The 20,165-nt window shown below is 41.2% G+C and overlaps 2 protein-coding genes across 4 annotated transcripts; both read left to right on the forward strand.

The window, feature by feature from the left end:
• On the forward strand, positions 1-4,652 carry LOC123759975 (mitochondrial import inner membrane translocase subunit Tim22; the record flags this gene model as incomplete). Its single annotated transcript, XM_045745248.2, is given in 5 exon segments — positions 1-310; positions 1,393-1,484; positions 1,805-1,900; positions 3,283-3,355; positions 3,711-4,652. Coding segments are annotated over 5 exon segments (582 nt in total). The 3' UTR covers positions 3,791-4,652.
• A 2,195-nt stretch (positions 4,653-6,847) lies between these two features.
• LOC123759974 (carboxylic ester hydrolase) lies at positions 6,848-18,398 on the forward strand. 3 transcript variants are annotated; one of them, XM_069325334.1, is made up of 13 exons: positions 6,848-6,960; positions 7,803-7,951; positions 10,951-11,159; positions 11,769-11,921; positions 12,553-12,703; positions 13,334-13,519; positions 13,644-13,837; positions 14,499-14,649; positions 15,386-15,564; positions 16,438-16,585; positions 17,029-17,164; positions 17,331-17,445; positions 17,958-18,398. In XM_069325334.1, the coding sequence occupies exons 3-13, from the start codon at positions 10,965-10,967 to the stop codon at positions 18,075-18,077; spliced, it is 1,728 nt and encodes a 575-aa protein (XP_069181435.1). In that variant the 5' UTR covers positions 6,848-6,960; positions 7,803-7,951; positions 10,951-10,964; the 3' UTR covers positions 18,078-18,398. The 3 variants fall into 3 exon arrangements, with proteins under 3 accessions (XP_069181435.1, XP_069181436.1, XP_045601203.2); XM_069325335.1 differs by lacking the exon at positions 7,803-7,951 and having other exon boundaries at positions 6,943-6,960; XM_045745247.2 differs by lacking the exon at positions 6,848-6,960 and having other exon boundaries at positions 7,787-7,951.
• Positions 18,399-20,165: the final 1,767 nt, after the last annotated feature.

Here is a 20,165-nt window from a genome sequence, read left to right on the forward strand (position 1 = left end):
CAAGACCCGAGGCCGTAGTGTATTGTCCTGCAGGAGAGTGCTGCTAGAGGCGGTGAAGGCTGAGGTATTATGGCTACCGAGGCCAACTCTGGGGTTGGCACAGACAATGAGGTTAAGAATAAATTACTGTTTACGCCACAGGAGATCGATCAGATTGCCAGGTTCCTTGTGGGTAATCAGAGAAGAGAAAGAGAAAGTTTGATCATCCCCAGAAACTTCACTCCTGTGGTGTTTAAGTCGAGAGAAGAGAAAGCGGTGGAGGCAGTCTTTGAAAGCTGTCCCTTTAAAGCTATTTTGTCGTTATTTGCAGGTAATATTTGTATTTATGTCTTAGTGAATGTATCAATGAATATCCTACCTTAAGTCCTTTGGTATTAAGCTAATTGGGTAAGAGGATTTGAAGCAAATCTCAACATAATTTGTTTTATTTAATTAATGGCCATAATCTAAGTAAATAATTTATTCGTGTTATGTATGTTATGGTTAATAATTGGTCACCTATCAATGAGAGTATTATCATGTTAAATTACTGCTGCATTATATAGATGCAGGATAATGCAGGTTTGCAGTCTAACTTAACATACTCAAGGCCTCAAATACTGATTGGGAACATCAGTACCAGTGGGAGTTTCATATGTTGTAAATTACCTAAAACATGCCACCATGGGTTGAGAACTCATGATGGCATGTGCATTTCAAGGCTTAAGTCCTATATCATAATATAATATATTTTTTATATCTGGGAGAAAGATATTTGTTCATTAACCAGAGTCTAGAAACAGGTGACTATCTTATACCTGTATCATAAATATGAAAATGCACTGATTGTAAAATAGAAAGCTTGTCATGAAAACCCATCTGGATCACAAATATGAAGCTAGATGTAGAATATACACTTTTTCTATTTCATTTGATTTGAAAATGACTCTAGAATCTTAATTAACCTGTAATATTTGCCATCATGTAAGAGAGAGACCCTTATTATTAGGGTAATTTGTGGAAAAAACCTATTTTAGTATGTTTTATAGTACTGTACATTTATTGAAAGTGATGTTCACATGGTTGTGTAAGGGGAAAATATATGATTTTATGCATGTAAATATAATATATATGGTTGATAGTGGACCAAAACCGTGTCCCCTATCTTCTGGAAAATTGGTAGGTTTCATCTCATTCTGGTTTCCACATTATGAGAGCAGTTTTGTTATTGCTTAGGGCACAGTCCATAAAAAACTTTGTGTATGCTGTATTTAAATAAATTGCTGTGTATATACAATATATGATAAAAAGTACTATTGATATGATTTTTCATAAATTTATTCCAATTATGAATACCTCAAACAAAAAATATTAATGTAAATATATAAATAAATGATTACTATTCAATTACAGGCTTTGTCCTTGGTGGAGGTATTGGTCTATTTGCAGCCAGTGTAACGCCTTCAATTCCAACACCAGACAAACCACAGCCATCTGCTCGGGAGGTAATATTATGTTTAATAAGTGAATTAGTGATTTAAGTTATAGTATATGCTTTGCATACTGTCAATCTCCTTAGTCTATGCAAATTCAGACTGCCTACATGGCTGAACTGGAACATTAGCCACTGCTTTTTCCAGAAGGCCAAGAAGACCTTGATTAGGATTGTCCCCCACATTAATGCAGTTAGTTCAAGCTAACTTCATTAATGTGCAGTTAATTTTTTGAGCTATGAGATATGCTGTAGTTTGTTACCAAGGTTACCTTTCTTGATCACCCTAATACAACCAGTTCATTATCTTATTGTTGTTATTGCTACTTGCAGGTCTTGAGAGAGCTAAAAGTTTCAACATTATCTTATGGTAAAAACTTTGCTGCCATTGGCTTCATGTTTTCAGGAGTCGAGTGTGCAATTGAATCGGTGAGTACTTTACTGTACTGTTGTTTGATTAAAATGTAGAGTAATGTTTGTTATATTGGTCTGGTATCAATTTATTTTATAAAATATTTGCACATATAACCCATGATAATTGTGTTTATGTCATTATGAAAACATAATGAAAAACATGTAGGTTGAAAGCTCACAAGTTGTTGTTAGGCTGGCAATTGTTCAAAATTTCACAGAACTTTAGTTTGAGCATGATGTGGACCTTTATGACATAAAGGTGCAAAGATAATTAGCACCAAGTTTTGGAGATAATCACACTCGTGAAATGTGGGAAAAAGCATCTCACTGTTTATAGATATGATACTCAATAAAACTAGTATATCTTGCAAAGAGAATGAGTCCCTGGCTTTTGCTGTGGGCCGTGTTCAGTTCGGACATGGGTTGATCGTTCAGACCTCCATCTTATGCTCTGTTCGTTCATAGTTTTCTGCCACCATTTGTGCTACCAGAGGTGTGCCTTCTGTTCTCTTTGTGCACCATGTTACCTTGCACCAAAGCCCAGCTCAAGTAAATAGGTGGGAAATGAAGTTCAGCAGAAGACCTAAGGAAAAAAGAAAGCAGTTTTGTTCATCTAAATGTACCTAGTTTTAAATAACTAAGATTTGCTTCAGTGGCAAATCCTTTTGGGTCATCAAGATTTTTAGACTATGTGATCTGGTTTATCACCATCAATGTGAATTTAGTGTAGCATAGTACAATATTGATATTAATAATAATAGTTTTAAAATTTCTGTACAGTAAATTGGCATATTCCCTCTTGAGCTGCTCATTAGTATGTATGGTCAGAAAATACTTCCATATTACTGAATAAGAAAAGAAATTTTATAATTTATAGTACATTAATGCCACACAGATATGATACAGAAACCAGTACTGGTATTAGTGTGAAATGAAGTGATTCCAGCAAAAATTCTGTCCAAGAATATATACAAATTATTATACATAATCAAGGAATCTAAGACTTTAATATGCAGTATATTGCATTCACTTTAAACTAAGTACAGTATATATCTTAAGACTGTCCATTTATCTGCATTTTAATACATGCTTCTCAGCATATGTATGGTACTCTTAAGCCTGTAACTTGTAATGTATATGTCTCGGCTTAATTTAGTTCCGAGACACACACAGCCAGGTTATATTGACATATGGTATATTTATTTCCTATACTGTAGATAGTTTGGGCATTAACATGGAATGTGTGTAATACATACTGTATGGTATAGAAAATGTTTTATAATTTGTGGATTATATAGTACTTACCTGATAATTTGTTTTACCATAGTAATGTTTGAATTTATTGTATTGATTAGTGAATATATTTGTTACTTTAATAATGTTGTTTAATTTGACAGTATCGTGGAAAGACTGACTGGAAGAATGGCACTTATGCAGGTGCTGTAACAGGAGGCGTTCTTGGCCTTAGAGGTTAGTAATAAGTGCAGCTGGGATACACGATTAGTTAAAAATGCATATAGTTCTATAATATTGTGTAGTTTTGCTAGTGTTTTGCCCTCTCAGATATTTTCACTCAAATAATCCATAAGGTCAGTTAAGTGAACTTCATCACAGTAATATCCTTATTTTCCATGGAACCTCCCAACAGTCTAATCTGTTTTGATACACTTGATAACAAAGTTGTTTATATTTTCCGGTTTCATTTTGTAATGATTGTTATACTATAGCTGCAGTAATAGTGATACATTTATGAATATGTTCAATAGTACTAGTTCATTTGTTTTAGGTACAGGTTGTTCATGTTTTTCCTTTTTCTTTATTTCAGCGGGTGTTAAAGCTGGTGTTGCTGGTGCCTTTGGCTTTGCAGTGTTTTCATTTGTAATCGATTACTATATGAGACATTGATTTTGGCCCTAATGGTTTCTAGTCTTAAAATGAAGTGCTTTGCAAAAACATCTTCATATTTACTCGCAAACATTAGTTTATAATAAATTGCTAACCGCAATATCATGGGTAATAACACTTCATTCAATTGTTAATTAAATTTTTATTCATGATATTATGGTTATCAATTTATGTGACTAGAACATGGATCATCTAACACCTTCATGCTCAAGTGGCACCCCCAGGGATGGCCTAAATTTCCAGTTGCATACCAGTGGGGTGTGTCTGAGATCCTTATTGTGGGTGCTAATGGCCTAGTTGGCAGAACTGCAGGCTGCTGCTTTTATGGTCTATTGTTCAAGGCTCCATTGGTCCAAGTGAATGTAATTAATTTATAATGATTACCCCTAGTACTGCCCACGGGATGCGTATGGGGTGCATTATAAAGAAAGAAATTGAAAATTTAAAAAATGTGGTGATCCATATCTTACTGTTGGAAATTATATCATGATCACTATAATAGGGCTGTGAGTGATGGAAACGAAAGGGGATCAAATTAATATTAATAATTTTTTTAATTAAGTTCAGGAAATGATCAAAACTGCATCTGTTGCAGTTTGTGAGATTTCTGATATTGTACTTTTAAGTGGCATAAGATAAGCAAAAACCATATGCCTGTAGTAAGAAAGGGTGCCACTTCAGAGAGCAGCGACATGTAATTATTGAGTGAGGAAAAATGTATAGTTAAGCTATTTACAATGTAAACTATCATTTAAAAAATCATTTGTATATTATTTATAATAAAAAAATAAGCCGTAATAAGTATTTCTTATTTTGGTTATGTACAGTGTTGAATAAATACAGATTGTAACAGACATGTTCATTCATAGTTTTAAGTTTCTTGACCTATAAGGAAGGTCGATTATCTTCCCTTCCAACTTTAAAACGACAAATATTCATTAAACTAGTTGCAAAACATTGGTGCCAAACCTTGGTGTATCTGGTTGTGAGAATGAATGCTTACATTGGTTGCAAAGTTTAAATTAATAGTGGTTATTCCAGTTCTTTATACCGGGTCTTTCTCATTGTACTATTTAATGCTTATCTTGGCTTCATTTAAGCAATGGTGCTACCAGTTTGCAAATGGTCAAGAAGTACCACATTTATAAGGTTCTCTTCACACACACCAGGTAGGTTCATACTCCCCTTCAGTGTCACTGGATAGTCGGACAGTTCTCCAGATTATAAGGATGCACAAACTATGTTAAATGTAAAATTATAAACGAAACGGCAACATGTGCTCGGAACTGAGGTGTGACTGCTTGCCTGTGTACAGCTTGGCTGTAAATGCAGGTGCACGATCAAGTTAAAATCATGATACGTTATTTAAAAATATATTTTTTGTGTAATTGTTTTAATGAGTAAAATTAGTTTATGAAAACGGTGTATATTAATGCAACTTTGAGAACTTAAATACTGTCCTGTACTGTACAGTATATCATAGATGATATTAAACAAATATTAAATGTTTGACAGGATTGTTCAAATTACTGTAGTATAATCCTGACTGCTTCCATAGGATGTCAAACTGTTCAATGGTATAATTCAAGAAGTCCATTAATCAGTTTAACAGTCAATGATGCGTTTGACATGTTCATGAGAGACACAGAAGTTATTTGATAATTTTTTAACTTTTTTTTGTTAATACTGAATATATTTATATAATAGATTTTCTTCTTGGAAATATTATCTTTACAATGAATATTCAAACTAAAAAAAAAAACTTCATTTGTCATCCAAGGATTTCGGTGCTTAAAAAGAACAATTTATTCAGCAAAATTTAATGAAAAAAATATAAATAACGTTCAAGGTATTATGCAAATCATTATGAATTTAAAGATATAAAAATATACAAAAATAGAATATAAAAGATTATATAACAACACTTCCAGAAGATGAATTAGTAGGTATAATGTATCTACATTATACGTACAACGTATCATGTATGAATCATGAGGGATAATGTACCCTGCTATCATGAGGGATAATGTACCCTATCATGAGAGATAATGTACCCTGCTATCATGAGAGATAATGTACCCTATCATGAGAGATAATGTACCCTGCTATCATGAGAGATAATGTACCCTATCATGAGAGATAATGTACCCTGCTATCATGAGAGATAATGTACCCTGCTATCATGAGAGATAATGTACCCTATCATGAGAGATAATGTACCCTGCTATCATCAGAGATAATGTACCCTGCTATCATGAGAGATAATGTACCCTGCTAGCATGAGGGATAATGTACCCTGCTATCATGAGAGATAATGTACCCTATCATGAGAGATAATGTACCCTGCTATCATGAGAGATAATGTACCCTGCTATCATAAGGGATAATGTACCCTGCTATCATGAGAGATAATGTACCCTGCTATCATGAGGGATAATGTACCCTGCTATCATGAGAAATAATGTACCCTGCTATCATGAGAGATAATGTACCCTGTTATCATGAGGGATAATGGTCCCACCCACTGTGGCCCCTCGTCGTGGTCCCACCCGCTGTGGCCCCTCGTCGTGGTCCCACCCGCTGTGGCCCCTCGTCGTGGTCCCACCCACTGTGGCCCCTCGTCGTGGTCCCACCCGCTGTGGCCCCTCGTCGTGGTCCCACCCGCTGTGGCCCCTCGTCGTGGTCCCACCCACTGTGGCCCCTCGTCGTGGTCCCACCCGCTGTGGCCCCTCGTCGTGGTCCCACCCGCTGTGGCCCCTCGTCGTGGTCCAACCCGCTGTGGCCCCTCGTCGTGGTCCCACCCGCTGTGGCCCCTCGTCGTGGTCCCACCCGCTGTGGCCCCTCGTCGTGGTCCCACCCGCTGTGGCCCCTCGTCGTGGTCCCACCCACTGTGGCCCCTCGTCGTGGTCCCACCCACTGTGGCCCCACGTCTTGGCCCCACCCGCTGTGGCCCCTCCTCTTGGTCCCACCCTATTGGAAGCTGCACCACAAAGCCGTGAGAGAGCAGACAAGCAGTGCCAGCAGTCACGTTAGTTAGTATTGGTATTGCGCCGGCACGCAATGATGTCTGTCGCGCGCGGTCTGGCTCACTCCCAGCAACATACCGGCGTCAACAGGAGATCGAGAACAAAAGTCGCCTTGTCCTCTCTCTCTTGGACCGGTGTAGTTGGGTATATATTCTTATGTCTTCTGCCTGTGTCCTTGATAATGTGGTGAAATACGAAAAACTTTCGAAATTTTTGTTTCGAAGAGCTGGATGAGGTCTTCGAACAGTGATTGTTATATATGTGTATGTGTTTTATGTAATATATATATATATATATATATATATATATATATATATATATATATATATATTGTCTTCTGTGTTGGCATCGATATGTTCTTGTCTTGTCCTTACTAAGGACAAGACAAGAACATATATATATATATATATATATATATATATATATATATATATATATATATATATATATATATATATATATATATATATACTGTATATATATATATATATATTGTATATATATATATACTGTATATATATATATATATATATATTGTATATATATATATTGTATATTATATATATATATATATATATATATATATATATATATATATATATATATATATATATATATTATAGTATCATTTACCAATATACTTATTTTATTGGCCGTTTTTTGCAATATACTTACTGATTATAATTCTAACTCCTCTTCTAGATGGTACGTGCAGTTTGCATAAGGATTTATCCTCCCGTTTTATAATTCCCTGTAATTTGTTTATTTAGTTTTTATTTACATATACAAGAGTTCATACATTCTTGTACAGCCACTAACTAGCACGCGTAGCGTTTCCGGCAAGTCCTTAATCCTAATTTTCACACACACACGTTTACTTCTGCATCGTTTATACGAGGAATATTATATTGATGCGTCAGCTACATTGTCACGGTGAGTCCCAAGTCCCATGTTATTGTTAACAATGTTGTGATATGTTGGGGCAGAAGTGAAGGTCGTCCCCGGAGCGCGTGCGGCCCCAGGTTAACTCTTTGCCAGGGAGTTGACAGCCCACCAGTCGTCCCTGGCAAGCGGACCACCAGGACGCACCCACCACCTGTCCGCTCCCGGAAGACATTCTCCTTCCTCCAGTAAGGTATTTATCTCGCTATGGAGAGGAGACACGCAACACTGAAGAATATGCACTCTCATTTGTTCTGCTTCTCTTCCGATATGTTTATCAACGAGGGTTTATTTTGTGGTCAAGTGACACCAGAGTGAATGTGGTCATGTCAGACCAGAGTGAATGTGGTCACGTGACACCAGAGTGAATGTGGTCACATAACACAAGAGCACTTCAGAATCTACCATTGATGACATATCATGTGAATATGTGCTATTACACACTCTGGCGCCTGTAACGTGTGTGTGTGTGTGTGTTGAATTACATCCGCGTATGTACCAAACCAATTCTATCCCGCTCGGGAGTCGAACCCGGGATTCCCGTTTGCGAATCGAGAACGGAGCCAACTGTACTACGAGATCCCATAAATAATAACTGTTTGCCCCTGACCTGCCTTCATTCTGTAACTTGCTTAGTGTAGGTAGTACTGTACTAGCCGTCAGCAAGGCATGGACAATATGGCTCAGGGGGCAGTCAGGCCCTCAGTGGGGCCGGGGAAACACACAATTGTTCCTTGGGTCGTGGTTTGCAATAATATAATTATTGATACTCGCAACGTTGGGATGAGTTAGCAATACCCTCCTCACTCCGTAGGCCACACCCCGTGGGCCACACCCCGTGGGCTACACCACGTGGGCCACACCACATGGGACCCCACAACAAGGAAGCAGAGCTCATGCACGTAAGCGTGTGTTGCCCCCGGAGTGGACAGCGACCTTGAGGATGGCGCAGCACTCACCAAGGCCGGGGACACAATAAAATCACTGAGGGCGACCCTGAGCCTCAAGGTAACACCCCTAACTGTATTGCGAGTCTGTCGCTATACATCAGAACCTGAGGGCACAGAGTCCAGTAGGGGATGCTATTGGCAAAATAGCATCCTAATTTTGTCCACTATCATCCCCGTCAGTGAAGCAACCCGTTCTCGACTCAGGTCCATTACATCCAGCGGTCGACCCCACAGACGCATTCATGAATTTGTACATGCTGTTCATTCAAAACAGGAATTTTCTCAAATATAAATTAAAATTATAATATATTAGCATATTGTGCATATATATAGGCATAGGATAGGTTAGGTGTTTAGGTTCTGTTGGCGATTATTTGTATTTGTAGTACGTGGGTGAAGCATTTACAGCGTTGTGGTTCGAACAAAATTCGTCAGTGAAACACTTGTTCCGGAAGTGTTCGAACGAAATCAGTTGAGTCGTGTGTAAACCGTTTTTCATTCATAAACAGCGAGTTTGGCGGGTGCATGGAATGGACTTTGGATCTTTGTTTAGAGGACGGGCTGTATATTTACATAATACTGTGATTAGAGGCAGCAAAGGGTTTGTGAGGACACGAACCCTTTGCTGCTTTACAAGGACACCCACAGTGTTTATCAAGGTGGGTGAGTGACCGACGGAGCGAAGGTCAGTACTGTAGCAACAGTCATAGTGAGGGGGGGGGGGAGTGCTCCATCAAGCCTCACAACATTCACTCTCACTATTTGTACATTTTAAATTTAAAATTTGCAAAAAGTAAATAAAATACATAATTGTGTGTTAGAACACATATAGCTATTCAGGTCTGCGTGTAAGAAACGAGTAATGTTATTCTACTTCTTTCGGCGTATGGACACTACTTAATTTTTAATACAAATACCGCCCTAGTATTCCATAGATTTTCCTATAGTAATTACAAAAATGACCGTTTATCTTTTTTAAAAAGGGTTTAAAATGCGTAACCGCGGATCATAAGGCCATGAAAACCCCTTCCGGGCCTAATGTGTTCCACTACTTCACTTACGTCACAGATAACCTTTAGTTACATCCATTTCGCTCATTCGGGTATTCAACTTAAGCTTTTGGCTCAAAGCCCAGATATCAGGCAGGCTATAAAACAGCCTATTTCTATCCACTTTGTCGATCTCTAATAATACTGCATGCTGTGACAATGTCTCCACTCTCATTCCTCTACGCTTGTGGACTGTAGAAATAGCCTAAGCTACGCTATCCCTTTGAGATGTATTTTTTTCTTGTCTCAATAAACATACTTGAACTTGAACTTGATTTAGTGCTTTCATACTAGTCTCGTACTTGAGGTTCCCATCCGGACGTCCGTGAATGTCTGACTCTGGTGTCACTAAGTATTTGTGGAAGTTGTGGCAATCACTCTACCCTTCTCTCAGAAGAGATTGGATGATGCTAATATAATCATACGAGCGAGATAACAGGAATAATTCTAAAATAATCTACTTGAGATATCAAAGACGCACAAAGCAACAGCACTGGTAATCAGTTCTCGGGTCTGAATGCTTATCTGTAATTGATCTTCAGTCGCCTTGAACACGATGTACACATGTTGTCTCTTACATAATACAATTTGTATTAAAATTCATAGTTGCAACGACATAAGATGTCAGAAATGAAATTTTAATTACAAGGATGCTTGGTCGGGGCCGGGCCGCGGGGACATAGAGACCCGGAATCAACAACAGGCAGGTAGACCACCATAACACATGTTATTCAGTCTTCCCCCCGAAAATCTGCACTAAAGAATTGTCACTTTTCTAGGGAAGTGGTTGTCTCCTGTTGTATTTTCATTAATCGAGCATTTGTAATTGGGAAGAGGGTCGTTGGATCAGCAGAAAATTTTGAATAAGAATGTAATAGGCAGTGTGGGAGAGATATTAGAGGCTTGTCTATTGTGTGGTTGTGTATGTTGGTGCTGCTTTGTTATGATGTGTGTGGAAATGTGTTAGTACTGTTAGTTGGTTAGTGGCGGTTGTTGATGGTGGTGCATGAGACAGCCTCATGCACCTCACCCTTGTCCTCTTAGAAAGACAAAGGCAAGCCGCTAACAAGCCGATGTTAGCGATGGCAGCAAACACTGTTCGGGCTAGAGGAAGGAATGACTCCCTTGTCTCCGCTAGAGGGACTAGGGAGGAGGCAACGTCTTGTTGATGCTATATCTCTCTCTCTCCTCAGGCGGGGTAACGACGATGAGAGTGTCGGCTGTGATGATGCTGCTGGTGGCGGCGGCGGGGGTGATGGGGCAAGAGGCCGACGTCCCGGTGGTGAACACAGAACAAGGCAGGATCTCTGGCCAGAAGGAACACTCTCTCAAGGGAGCCACCTTCTACTCCTACAAGTCCATCCCCTTCGCCCAGCCTCCTGTTGGAGCCTTGAGACTGAAGGTGAGGCACCTGAGGTTATGGTCACCTCATCAGTAAGTGCCACTGATCATATCTGGACTAATGTTATCAGTGATGTATCAACAGGTATTATTTTATCTATCATTTATTTTCCTCTCCGAGCTCTAAGTCTTGGACACTAATTTTAACCTGAAAAATAACATCACAGCAGGCTAAAAGTCGGAAAATAATTTGTCCTTGTTAGTGAAGTCAACTGAGAAGCAATGATGTCTTCTTCAGATGTCGATGAAGCTCTTGCTATTATTTGACTACAGAGGCTTTTTACAAACTATTTTCCCACAAGTTTTGTATTTAGTGCAATAACAAAATAGAGAATGATAGCTTTTTAGAAAGTACTTCGGCCCTTCACCTTTTGAGTACAATACAGAATGAAGAGAAACAGTATTAACAAAATACTAAAGGAACTAGACTACTACATACAAAATAGAACAAGCCTCTCGAGATAATAAAACAACTCTGAAAGTAATGAAGCTCTTAAAAGGATTCACTGTACTGCTCCACGGTCAGATCCCAATATGAGTGTGACAATATAGTGAGGGAACTCTTGCCCTACACACCGCTCCCTACCAACCTGTTTTTTCTCTTTCTCAGCCACCCGTGGAGGCCCCTAGCTGGGATGGGGTGCGTGACGGCTCGGTCGACCCCCCCAGTTGCATTCAGGTGCCCATCTTCTCATTGTTTGGCGGCAAGAATGATCTGATTGGCTCGGAAGACTGCCTCTACCTGAATGTGTTCACACCCTCGGTGAGTCCCTAGTCCAGTCACAGTAACCGTGGTCGGCCCTGTGTCTGGCGGCTGGCTGTTTGTTGATAGTAATGTGTGTGTACGTGTAATCTGTCACGTATAATACCAGCAGTACTAGGCTGCACCCACGGTCTCTACCCCTTTCCACACACATTCCCCTCTTATCTCTCCTATCGCGCGCGTGTGTGTACTCACCTAGTTGTATTTGCGGGGGTTGAGCTTAGGCTCTTTGGTCCCGCCTCTCAACTGTCAATCAACTGGTGTACAGATTCCTATGCCTACTGGGCTCTATCATATCTATATTTGAAACTGTGTATGGAGTCAGCCTCCACCACATCACTTCCTAATGCATTCCATTTACTAACTACTCTGACACTGAAAAAGTTCTTTCTAATGTCTCTGTGGCTCATTTGGGTACTCAGCTTCCACCTGTGTCTCCTTGTGCGTGTACCACCCGTGTTAAATAATCCATCCTTGCATACCCTGTCAATTCCCCTGATAATTTTGTATGTGGTGATCATGTCTCCCCGAGCTCTTATGTCTATTCTGTCTTCTGTGTGTGTGTGTGTGCCAATTTTAAATATATTTTGATCGCATATATTTCTCTCTAACCTATTTTCTTGTGTTGTAGGAGCCGGGCAGCAGCAGGAGAGACCTGCCAGTGATGGTGTTCATCCACGGCGGCGCTTTCTACTGTGGCAGCGCCGGCGAGTACCCTCCCTACGTGTTCCTCAACCATGACGTAGTGCTGGTGGTGCTACAGTACCGTCTGGGGATGCTAGGTGAGCCGCGCTGGAGCCAGGGCAGGGCAGGAGGCTTCTAGAACATGGGAAAAGATAATAATCGGGTCAAACAGCATCAGCAGTTAGGGAGGAATGTTCGTAGACATTACCTCGCATGAGGCAGTCACGCCTCTCAAGTGGAGAAAGAACACAGCCGTCACGCACTCGCTGACTCGTACCTGACATTCGCACACCATCACTCATGGCCCCAACGTGTGCTCACACTCCGTCGATGTAGTCACACAAAAGATCCGACGTGACAGTAGCGCCACCACTAAAATAACACGAAGCCTTGTAGTCTACGAGACCACCACTCCAAGCTGAGACTGACACCAACACATGCACAACGGCCCACAATATAACACGGCGCGCAAACACTACAGCGCCGTGTTACATTTAATAATCATACACTAATTTATATTTTAATAAACTTCAAAATCAAGGGCGTCCTTTCACAGCTCAAATGTAGCAATGATGTTATTATATGATGCGTGCAAATGTTTGTGTGTGCAAGTTTACTATAATTAAAGTTAATTTGTTAAAACAAGAACACTGTGATTGTTCACGGGCGATGAACTTCCGCCCTCTAGCACCTGACTTATCTCTAATGTATCTGGCACTATACGCCAGGTTTCCTGTCCACGGAGGACGACGTCATCCCTGGTAACTTCGGGTTACTGGATCAATCCCTGGCGCTGCGCTGGGTGCAGAGCAACATCCACCATTTCGGTGGCGACCCACAAAAGGTCACTATCTTCGGGGAGAGTGCCGGCGCCGCTTCCGTCAACTACCACATGTTGTCACCCAAGTCCCAAGGTCAGTGGCGGCGCGTGACAGCTCTGAGAGAGAGAGAGAGAGAGAAAGAAAGAGATACACACATGTGACTCTATTGCACTACTCCCTGCTTAAAATCATATACCTTCAGTGCATATTCTTGCAGGCCTCTTCTCGCAAGCCATCATGCAGTCAGGGTCGGCCCTGAGCCCGTGGTCGTACGGGTGGTCGTACAGAAAGGTGGCCCACCACGCGGGTCGGGCCCTGGGCTGCGCGGACACCAAACACAGCCAAGACCTTCTCACCTGTCTTCAGGAGGCCGACGCTCACAAATTAACTTCAATTCTGATTGACCATTTCGTAAGTCATTATGATGTGTGTGTTTGATTGTGTGAGGCCCCCCTCCCCCCCCCCCCCCCACACTAACTGGGTGAACGTCTGAGGCAGAGGACCGAAATCTTCACTACTCTCAACCTTTACCTGTGCAACACCTTCCCTTCTTCTCTCGGTGCCAGACAACTCCACTCTCCTCACTTTTCTGGAGACTACGTGTATTACCGAGGACTTGTGGGTAACGCTCACGTCCCAGTTCACTCCCCCCATTATAGACGTCTCGCAGCTACTGACTCTGGTCATCATATTGTCTGGGTCACCTGCTCTGTGGGCCCTCCGGTATTACTTCTGTCCTTTAGGCATCAGGAAATGTTTCTCTAGCTTGTTGACGTGACTGATCCCTCAGCCTGGGCCACGTGCCTATGGCCCAGTGTAATCACCTTGCTATTCAAGATATCGTTCGTTTACATGTATCAGCAATCTTTATTCAGTCTCGTCATACCTTTCGCTGCTCTTCGGTAGGTCTTGTACTAACATCCACAATAAATCATGGGTCGCAACACCCTCATTCCCTTTTTCATTAATTTTTTACTATGAACCCCCCATTAAACCTCTCATAATCCCTGGCTTGTTGCTCTCCATTCTTATAATCCTGATTCTAACTTTCCCCCCCCCCCTGGCTCCACAGGATTATCTTAGCGGACCTGTGATACTGGCGCCGCGGGTGGATGGGGACTTCTTGCCGGCGCAGCCAGCGCTGCTGCTGAAGGAGGGCAAGCAGAGCAGGGTGCCTGTCATCACTGGCGTCACGTCACACGAGGGGGCCCTGTACGGCGCACGTGAGCACCCCCCCCCCCTCCTACACACACACATATACGTACACACACACGTACACACACACAGTGAGAGGTAGTAGCCAACCCGGTTACCAGACCAAAGCATTACAGGGTTTATAATATCTTCCACTCAGGTTACGGCAACATAGCGCAGAACAGATTATATCTAGGGGTCACCTAGAGTGGTGATGCTCAAAATCTAAATTAGGTGGCATAGCTAATTTGAACAAAGAGCGTGATGTTGCTGCAAGATGCAGGTGTGGGAGAGAGGGCGTGCACAGAGGCTCAGGTACCGGAGAGGAGGCCACTGGAGCCTGAGGATGCTCAGGTGAAGTGACCACAATGATATGAGGCTCCGCAACAACGGTGGATGTGGTGGAAGGTTTGGAAACGGTAGTTTTTTGGGAGGAAGAAGAGGGTTAAATGTTCCTATTTTGGTTGAAAAATGGAGGTGTAGGGTGAAGAAGGTTTGAAACTTGGATGTAGTTTTGCGACGTCTAAGAGTTTAAGATGGAGAGGAACCTTCTTGGTGGTAAGTATGATAGTTGGAATGACGGCGACAGGTAGATTGCTTTTCAAGAGAATGAGTTTTATAAAGCTGGAAAACTTTTTACGGTACCAGTTAAATATAAATTAAATATAAAGTAATTTAATATTTTGTGGAAATATATTGTTTTCGATTCGTTCGTCTATAACCTAAAAAATCTATGACATTGTCTAAGATTGACTTGTTCTTCAGAAATCTACGGGAACAAGTCACTTCGTTCTGAACTGAAAGACAATTTCGCCACGGCCGGGTTGTCCTTCTTGGAGATCAGTCCAGACGACGAGACCCCGCTTGACCTGGCCACCAGGATCTTCCATCACTACCTGGGCGGCGTCAACCTGGAGGAGGAGAACGCCGACCAGGTCGTCCAGGTCAGTTGTGGAGGCAAGTCGACTGACTACTTGTGACAAATTGAAACTTCCCTAGTAAGAGGAGACTTGAGATTAAATATAGGCTATTTTTATAACCTATTTTTATACACTTTAGTGCTGTCTATAGACTATCTTTTGTTGCCACTGGTTAAGGTGCAAAACTTTCTCCTAAAAGTGTTTCTTATGGTATATAATGTTTTGGGAGAGAAAGCTTGTTAAACTTTTCAAGGTTTCCTTGCTAAGGAGGCCTGGTCGAGAACCGGGCCGCGGGGACTATAAGCCCCGAAACCATCTCAAGATAAGGGCGAGGCTGCCGGGGTGGTCACTCATCCTGGTAAATAGCATTATTATATATAATACTCCCTCATTCCATTCTTATGCAGGTCTCTTAGATGAATTCACTGTTTAATAGTAAACCCCTGTAGTCTCACTTAATTTATATGTATATGTATATATATGTATACATATATAGATATGACAGTGTCAGACCACGGAGGAAAATTGAAACAGGAATTTCCTTAAGTACTTTCGTATATTAATACATCTTCAGAAGGCGTGGCTTTACAGGTCGAGTACTGGACACTGTCACATTTTTAATCACGTGTTTATTTTTCGTGATTTACACACATATATAGATATATGGAAAAACCACAAAGAAATGGGAAAGAGAGGTGAACGTTTCGGTCAGTCTGGTGTTGACAAAGGCTCTAACAGGCCGACACGTTCACCTCTCTTTCCCATTTCTTTGTGGTTTTTCCGCATACAAATGATCAGTGTTTAGTGATCGTCAATTGCATATATAGATATATATAGATATATAAAGCACCAGCACCACACACCATACCAGCAATGATGCCCTCCGCCTTGTTGCAGATGCTCAGTGACCGAGGCTTCGTTGTTGGACACGAGTGGGTGACGAGACTCCATTCCAAGGTGGCCGCCACCTACACCTACGAGCTTACCTACAGCGGCCAGCTCAGTCTTACTAACTTGTTCCCGGGGTTCACTTTGGATAAGAAATGTAAGTTCAATTGCAAATATTCATGTTGGTCAAGACTTGCCATCTATAGGGTTTCAGTAGGCCGGAAGCGGTTGTTGTGACAACCTCTGGCGACAATACCTTAAAGCTTGTGTGTGTGAGTATTCTGACCTTGACCTGGCAGGTTACGCAAGAATAAATGTCTAGATATATATGTTTAGGCTATAAGGAGAAACACTGTTAATATATCCATGCATGATGTGTTAGGATCAAAATATACCTACCAATTTTGCATTAAAATTTCCTGTAATTCGAAAGCTATCTAAACATGCATTATTATTTTTAAAAGAATTAATTAGGTCAAATTTTACAACGTAAAAAATGCAAGAATACAAAGTTGCGTAAAACTTGGTTGGCTTGCTGGTGGCGAGGCGTCAGTACCCTTCAGTTGACATGACTAGTGAAGCCTCGTACCCCTTCCCCAGGGGTGAGTCACGCCGACGACCTCATCTACATGTTCCACGGTGGTCCACTGTTCACCATCTTACCCATCTCCACCCCGGAAGACCAGCGCGTGCGCAACATCTTCACCCAACTCTGGGTGAATTTCGCTGCTACAGGGTAAGACACTAGGCTCTGATAAAGGGTTAGGCACCTAAATTGTCACTGGGTAATATACTGCGGTCTACCACGGGGGCTTGACACCCGAAGCGGTTGCATGAGCAAGACGCAGGTGTGTGTGTGAATTATGTGATGACCTCCGTTTATTATAATCTTTATTGTCCAGGTCGCCTACACCTGATGCCTCTCTCGGCTTCACATGGTCTCCTGCTACATGCTCCACCCCTAACCACCTCAACATCAACCTCACGCCCTCAATGGTCGAGAATTCCCGCAAGGAGGTGAGTTTCCCTCGCCCTGACTTAATAATACAAATCGGTTACACTTATGAAAGTTGAAAATCACACAATAAACAAAACATGCTTAAGGTTAACAATGCTCCCTCGTATGGGTCAATAGGCCTTCGGAAATTTCCTTTAATCTTGTGTTCTTAATGTTTAGATGTGTGTCCGTGTGCGCTCGCCTACCTGTCCCTGTGGAGGGATGAGCTGCGACTGTAAGGTCCTGTCTCAACCCTTAATCGAACGTTGTATGATTTCAGAGCTCTGGAATATCTACATTTAAACCTGTGAATGGAGTTTGCCTCCACCACTTGACTCCTCAACGCATTCTATTTGTTCACTGTTGACACTGGAAAAATATATTTAAAATTTATGTGGCCCCATTTGGGTACTAACGTTACACCTGTGTGTCAGTTCGCGTACCACCGACGCCAGATAATAACACACCATATACACTCCCACACACCCCTCTGTCCCTCTCAGCCTCACCAGTTATCCTCACCATCCAACAGATGATGGAGTTCTGGGCAACACTGCCCACCAAGGAGAACCTCATACTCGACCCAGAGCGAGTGGTGTTCACAGAGGCGTCAGAGAACGAGATAAAACAGCAAGAAAGAGAGGAGCTGTAGGCAAGGACAAGAGAACCATCTATAGGAAGACTCAAGACCCAAGAGTTCCCTTAAAAGAGGAGCTGTTTGTCAAGTGTGATCTCGAAGAGTGAAATTGAACTTAAAATTGAGTACTCTTTATGTATATATATAAAGTACATTGATGTAATTATTGTAGGCTTTATCAACATAGCCTAACCTTATAAGACAAATTATCAAATAAAATTAACGCCAAGCCTTTGGGCTACAGTACAAGTACGTCAGGCAACTATGCTGCAGATGTGTTCAGAATGGTAATAACTTATTAAGAACGTCTGTTCAATAAACCTAACATAAGCCGTAGTATTATACAATTTTGTGCTATGAAACCTCATATCGTATTTGTTTTGCTTCAAATATTTTTACATCAATTTCATGGCTTAAAACTTTTTTTTCATTAAATAATATACAATATAAAGATCATATTTACATCAATTCACTTGATCATGAGGCCCAGAGTCTAATTTCAGCAATGTCCAATTGATATCTATTACAATTTTTAAGGATTTAAGCCTTCATTTTGCAGAATTAAATGGCATCTGTCTCTCATTCGTCTATTTTAAAGTCTGTGAAGCGATTCTGAATCATCTCAATTAATTTTCCACCCTAATTTGAATTTAGTGTTATTGAAAAATTGGCTAATGTAGATGTTAAATTCTGTATACACACACACACACACACACATATATATATATATATATATATATATATATATATATATATATATATATATATATATATATATATATATATAAACCTGTGGGATACCCGGCTGCGCTCGGGTCTCTCTTCCTTCCTGTTTATCCCTATCCTCCCTCTCTCTCTCTCTCTTCTTCCCTCTCCCCCAAACATCCATCATCTCTTCTCTCTCTAAGAAAATGTAATACTCTAATCTTTTGATTTGATTTTGAACCAAAGTGAATGACGCAGGAGTAAGCATCAAAACTCTACGGGAAACACAACCCCTGTTTTTATTTCGGAGCGTGAAAACCGCAAGGGTCACTATAAATGCCAATATTTCTCCATGTGGTACTGGAGTCGACCGCCGTCTGGTCTATGACACTCCCGTTACTGATACGATTCATCTTGCTGTGTTGAGTGAGGTTAGCCCCAAGCGGCTGGCCTCCAACTTCGGACAGACACACAGACATTTTTATAGATTTTGGGCGGAGTCTTTCTTCTAGACACATGTTATCGAATGTGACTGGAAGGGTTATCTTGAGATGATTTCTGGGCTAAGCGTCCCCACGGCCCGGTCCTCGACCAGGCCTCGTTTTTTGTTACACCCCCCCCAGGAAGCAGCTAACTCCCAGGTACCTATTTACTGCTAGGTAACAGGGGGGGGGGCATCAAGGTAACTGAAACTCTGCTCATTTGTTTCCGCCTCCACTGGGGATCGAACCCGGAACCTCAGGACTAAGAATCCGAAGCGCTGTCAGACCCCCTACAGGTTACAACAAAGATTCTACCATGAATCTTCTCTATTTCTTATGTTTTTCACTGCGAAAGGAAATTGGAAAATTCTCTCTCCAAGTTCATTTTGTAATTATATGCTTAGCCTGATGCTAAGAGATGTGTTTAGTTGAGCGTGTCAACATCTTAGGAGGCAGTGGGAAGTATCCAAGTTAGCCGGGGAATAGAATATATAACCAAGAAGGCTGGGGTGAAGTTAGGTGTTACCCAGTCAATGATGGCTGGGGGCAGGGAGAGCTGGATATTGTGTGTTTGTCTTGAGAATGGTTGAATGAACCAAAGTATGATCTGGCTGTGGATAACAGGATGACACTGTTTGATATGTAGTACTTCCCCGATGTCTAATCTTCTATTATTGTTATAGTTGTAGATTATTTTAGTGTTGGTGGTCAGGATATCTCTAATGATCTGGCTGTATGTAGAAATTATTATGTGTTTTGATTGTCTTATTGTTTGTACATTGCCAGGTGCCTTGAAAATTTTTTGTCGTTCTTGGATATTAAAATCGTTGGGACTGATAGCCCCTAAGTGTGATTGTAACTATAGTATTAAATTCTATTAAAATAGATTACGAAACAAGGATATGAAAAAATCACA

The sequence above is a fragment of the Procambarus clarkii genome, chromosome 16 (assembly GCF_040958095.1).
Source record: "Procambarus clarkii isolate CNS0578487 chromosome 16, FALCON_Pclarkii_2.0, whole genome shotgun sequence".
In the NCBI taxonomy this organism is placed as follows: Eukaryota; Metazoa; Arthropoda; class Malacostraca; order Decapoda; family Cambaridae; genus Procambarus; species Procambarus clarkii.